Below are 5,621 nucleotides of genomic sequence, written 5' to 3'. Positions count from 1 at the left end.
GTTTTTTTTTGCTATAGGGCGCGTGCGCTCGCCAGACAGACAGAGAGAGAGAGAGAGACAGAAAGCAGGAAATCACCCCCCAGGGGGGATGGCCATGCCACAATCCCTTCTCCTCCATTCTCCTCTCGGGATCTTGGGCATGCACGCACATGCACCCGGTGTGAGTCTAAGCCACCGGGTCCGGGGCTTGAACCACGGTCGACTATGTGGGAGTCCAGCGACATAGCCATTATGCTAACTGCTGGTCCCTAAAGTATACAAAGTTTTAGTTAGATAGGTTTAAAAAGTTTTGAGATAAACTGCACAGCATGATGACTATAGTTAATAATGTATATTTGAAATTTCTAAGAAAGTAGATTTTAAATGTTCTTACCACAAAAAAATAAGTGAAATGATAATTTCTTTGATTTAATCATTCCACAAGTGGTACATTGGTATTACGTATACATAATGCCAAAACATCACATTGTACCCCATATACATATAAAATTTTATTAATTAAAAATGAATAAATTAAAAAAAACACTTAAAAATTCACACAGTACACTGTTGATAGTAGTCTCACTTATTTGTAGGGAATTCATTTTGTGACCCCAGTATCTGCCTGACTAAAGATAGCACTAGAATATATATACTAGGTATTTGTTCTATATACATGAGAGGTCTTCAATAAATTCACTGAAAATGCGTGTTGTGGGACCAGCAGTTGGCGTAATGGCTATGTCACTGGACTCCCATGTAGTCAACTGTGGTTCAAGACCTGGACTCAATGGCTTAAACTCACGCCGGGTGTGTGTGCATGTGTGCCCAAGATCCCGAGAGAAGAATGGCAGAGAAGGGATTGTGGCATGGCCATCTCCCGGGGGGCGATTTCTTGCTTTCTTTCTTTCTATCTTTCTGGAGAGCGTATGTGCCCTATAGCAAAAACTTCTCAAAAAAAAAATAATAAAATAAAATAAAATGTGTGTTGTGAAAAAAACAAAACAAAACAAAAAAAAGTATGTCTTTCTTTTTACACCAAAATATAAACTCATACTTGCATTCCATTTTTCTGTGAGATTTTTGAAGTCTCCTCACACATAACAGTAATAAAGTTTAATTTATAAATTAGACATAGTAGGAGATTAATAGTAACTAATAATAAAATAGGACAATTTTAACCATATACTGTAATTAAAGTTATATGAATGTGTTCTCTCACTATCAAAATACTGGACCACGAGTAACTGTGAGTTACTGGAACTGTCAAAGTGAAACTGCAGATAAGTGGGGGACTATTGTATACAACTTTTGTCAATTATACTTTAATAACAGAGGGAAAAAAATTATGTTTTAAAAATGGTGGTGTTGGGGGTACCAGCAGTTAGCATAATGGCTATGTCGCTGGACTCCCACATAGTCGACCGTGGTTCGTGTCCTGGATCCGGTGGCTTAAAACTCACGCTGGGCACATGTGCGTGCGTGCCCAAGATCCCAAGAGGAAAATGGAGGAGAAGGGATTGCGGCGTGGCCATTCCCCCTGGGCGGTGATTTTTCGCTTTCTGTCTCTCTGTCTCTCTCTGTCTGACTGGCGAGTGCACGCGCCCTACAGCAAAAACGTCTCAAAAAAAAAATGGTGGGGGGAGGAAGCCAGCAGATGGCATGGTGGTTAACAGTGCTGGATTCCCACATAGCCGACAGTAGTTGGGGTCCCGGACCTGGCAGCTTGCTTTCTCACTCTCTCTCTTTCTCATTCTGTCTCTCTCTGGTCAAATTAAAATATATAAATAAAATAATTCTAAAAAAAAAGAAAAAGAAAAGTGGTGGGGGAAACTACTGTATATGATTTTTGCCAATTATACTTTAATAGTGGAGAAAAAGAGAAAACCAAACCAAACCCACAGTAAGTAGTAATATATAGTATTTAAGTACCTAATACATATTAAGCACACAATTTGGGTCATTACTTACATGACAACAACAAATACCACTAGTAAAGTGGCTCCTAACTTATGCCATATCTATTAATTCCAGAATAGTTTCTCTATTACCTCTGCAATGCAACTCAGCACTTTCATCTTGCTAGTCTCATGGTAGGAACGGAGGCCCCAAAGGAATTCATACTCAGGAGGGTTGCTGTGGGGCACTCGTCTGTAGTCCAGGTATCTGAAGGAGGAAAGAAGTCTTTGTGGCTATCTACCTCAGCACAATGGTAGTAAACCAATGCATTATAATCCTGGATTTTGAAACCCCATATTTCAGGAAGCAATTCCTCCTCCAGACTCATTCCTAAACACAATCAGAATATTTACCCTTTAGTAATCAAGCTTTTGAATACTTGTGCCAGTGTTTCTACATTAAGCAATCAGAGCTACAGGGAAAGCTTCTGTAGGGTCACAGCAAGGACAACACTTAATCTGACCCCTTTAACACAGTTCTAACTCCAAGTCATTGTAATCTTGTCATTGAGCCATAGATAGTCCCACTGCAATGATTACATGACAGTGCAAAAGCCTCAGTCTGACCCAACCTTGGGAAATGTCTACCAGATGGCTGACAAGCTTTACTTGCAAGACAACTACAGTGTACTGTAGAAAAATTCAACCACAAGGAGCAGATGCAATAAGTGCTCCTAAATACATATATGTTTCTGTGTGCACATGTACAGGTATAAGATAAGATACGAGATTGGAAAGGGCTTTCTAAGGGTGCCCAGCATGTAGCCAGAATCATAAGGACCAGAAACAACTTCAGTAAGCACTTACTTCTGCTTTACAAACTCGTAAGTGAGAAGTTTCCTCAGATCTCCAAGGAGGGGATGTCTCACCCTGATAATAGTAATAAACAAAAAGAGAACCCATAATCAGAGACTATGACTTTGTCCAAAGAAAGGAATAGAGCTTCCATCACAGAGGTCTGAGGTCAGAGATCAGAAAAAAGGCAGAGAGAGTTCAGGACTATTTTCCTATCTACCTACTCAGGTCCTATCTTTGGGCTCTGTACCTCCCCAGACCAAACCCCCAAGACCACTAGGTTAATGCAATCCTGGGACCATCCTCTGATACCAAAGGATGATACAAACAGGCAAGATATGAAAGAGCCCAGTCATACCCAGGACGCAGTCCCATCTTGCGTAGTGCCTCCCAGAGGACAGCTGCAGTGGGGGGCAAGGGGAAACAAGGGTCGGAAGATGAGCATGGCAATCAGGCTGTGGCCAACCCCCAGCTACGGGCCCAGCCACTCACCCTCACTGGCACGGTTGCCATTCATGAAGATGATGCCCAGAATCACTAAGAGGAGACCCAGCTTGGGTGTATCTTTGGTCCTAAGGAAGTACAAAAAGAATGTATTTTCAGCAGCCATTTGCATGAGACCCCAGCCAGTTTGCCCATCTAGCTTTGCTGGTACTCCTTGGCTAGGGGGTAATTATACCCCTGCCCAGGACCTGCTCATGCAATCCTGAATCCTGGGCCCTGGCCTACTTGAAACTCCCAGAAAAAAAGCACCATTGAGAAAGGTCATGTTCCACCTCCTTGCCCATCTTACGTTCCCAGTATGCCAGCCAGGGACTCAGGGGTACTGATGAGAATATACAGGTGTTCTTCCTTGTCAATTTCTTTCAGTTGAATCCCAAATTTCTATAGAGGCAAGAAAACAGACTATGAACTTATAAAATTTAGTACAGGCTGCCCATAGGCAGTCACTCACCTCCCTGTGAGCCTTGTCCTAACCCTCCAGTATGAACCCCATGAATCTTTGAAATCAAGACCTTTCCCATCATTCCTATCCTGTAGGGCCATGTCCTCACCTTCTCCAGGACAAAACACGCACGTTCAATGATTTCTGGATAAACATCAGTGTATTCACGAATGATATCCCTCAGCATTTCTGTAGGAGAAAGAAGGGAGCAACTGAGGTAAATGGGGCCACAGAACAGCAAAGTAGCTCAGCCAGTGCCCTCAAGGGTGAAAAAGAAAGAACAGTCATGAAAGAGAGGGGATAGGAGAAGGGACATATGAGTGAAGGGGTATGCCCATAGTGCATGGGGTAAGGGGAAAGACAGAGCTAGAGAGGGGAAACTAGATGCCTACCTGAGCGCTTAATGGGCACCTTTGTGTAGTCTTTAAGCATCAGGTACTTGACCAACTTATTTGCCTGAGAGGGGAAAAGGAAATCATGAAAGCTGTAAAATATTTGCAGAAAACTTTGTTTAATTATAGATGTAAGACAAAGAAAAGAGCAAGAGAGGAGAGAAACAATTGCACAGTTACAGTTCTTACTCTTTCCTGAAGAAGGGCCACATCTCGGGGCTGTGCAGCTGAGTTCTGTGAGGCACGTGAACTTGGAGAGGGACGCAGGTTAGGCGAAGGTCGCAGATTCTGCCAGTCAGGTGGAATTGGCCAATCAGCAGGGATCCAGTCAGGTGGTAGTGGCCAGTCAGTTGGAAGTGGCCAATCAGGTGGGATTGGCCAGTCGGGTGGTAGAGGCCATTCGGGAGGGCCTTGCCAGTCTGGAGGGCCCTGCCAGCCTGGTGGGGTCTGCCATCCAGGTGGGGTCTGCCATCCAGGAGGATTCTGCCAGGCCAGTGGATTTGGCCAGACAACTGGGCCAGGCCAGACAATGGGATTTGGCCAAATTACAGGGTTCTGCCAGATCACTGGGTTGGGCCAGATCACTGGGTTCTGCCAAGCAACTGGATTCTGCCAGGCTGGTGGAGTTTGCCTAGCTGGAGGGCTCTGATGTGTTGGTGGTGTCTGCCTGGCTGTCTGGTTTTGCCCCGTGGGGGATTGGACAAAGCCAATGGGGTCTGCCAGAGCACATTGGGGGGTGCACCAGGTGGGTTCTGAGTAGTCACTGGAACTGGTGCAGACCTCCAGGTCCCTGTAGCTGGTGGGGCCTGCCTCTGATCCCCACTGCTGTTCTCTTCCACATTTAAGTTATTAATCTACATCATCAGAGAGAAAGAAAGTCCAGTCACCAGATGGTTCTGTGTCCTCACCCTATCTATTCCAGGAAGGCCCCCTAAACCCTCACCTGTAGTGACAGCCTGACCCACTAGCCATTGGTCACCCTGAGTCCTGGGCTTGTCATTCACTGTCTTCCAGGCAGGAGTTTCATCTCTGAACCAGGCCAGGAGCAACCCAAGGGTGGGGCCTGAGGCTTCTCCTCTTCCTATGTCCACCCCTGGCTCTGCTTGTCCCACCCTGAATAAATCACTCAAGTCACTTCACCTCTCTTGGACTTAGTTTCCTTTTCTGTAAAGCTGGAGCTGTGATGCCTAGCTGGTAAGAGGTACCTTCAAGATTTAACAAGATAACCTGTATGAAAATTTAACAAGATAACTTGTATGACTGTGCTTAGCTCAAGACCTCATACATGGTAGCTACTATCAAAATGTAAACTCAGGAACCAGCAGTTAGCATAATGGCTATGTCGCTGGACTCCCACGTAGTCGACCGCGGTTCGCGTCCCGGACCCGGTGGCTTAAAACTCACGCTGGGCACGTGTGCGTACGTGCCCAAGATCCCAAGAGGAGAATGGAGGAAAAGGGATTGCGGCGTGACCATCCGCCCTGGGGGGTGATTTCTCGCTTTCTGTCTCTATGTCTCTCTCTGTCTGTCTGGCAAGCGCACACGCCCTAT

General features: G+C 45.2%; 1 protein-coding gene across 1 annotated transcript in view; it reads right to left on the bottom strand.

Annotated features, from left to right (window-relative positions):
- Window positions 1-5,621, bottom strand: part of MAGED1 (MAGE family member D1) — a gene marked incomplete in the record, with an annotated part of 9,135 nt that overhangs the window by 1,180 nt on the left and 2,334 nt on the right. Inside the window, 9 exon segments of the mRNA XM_014583282.2 lie at window positions 2,045-2,145; window positions 2,745-2,807; window positions 3,091-3,133; window positions 3,225-3,304; window positions 3,526-3,617; window positions 3,788-3,867; window positions 4,071-4,134; window positions 4,260-4,759; window positions 4,762-4,924. Of these exon segments, the coding sequence (XP_014438768.1) occupies window positions 2,045-2,145; window positions 2,745-2,807; window positions 3,091-3,133; window positions 3,225-3,304; window positions 3,526-3,617; window positions 3,788-3,867; window positions 4,071-4,134; window positions 4,260-4,759; window positions 4,762-4,924 (1,186 nt within the window).

This window comes from Tupaia chinensis, unplaced genomic scaffold, assembly GCF_000334495.1.
Source record: "Tupaia chinensis unplaced genomic scaffold, TupChi_1.0 Scaffold144230_1, whole genome shotgun sequence".
NCBI lineage: Eukaryota > Metazoa > Chordata > Mammalia > Scandentia > Tupaiidae > Tupaia > Tupaia belangeri.
Note: the sequence above shows the minus strand (reverse complement) of the source record. Positions and strands in the feature narration are given on the sequence as shown.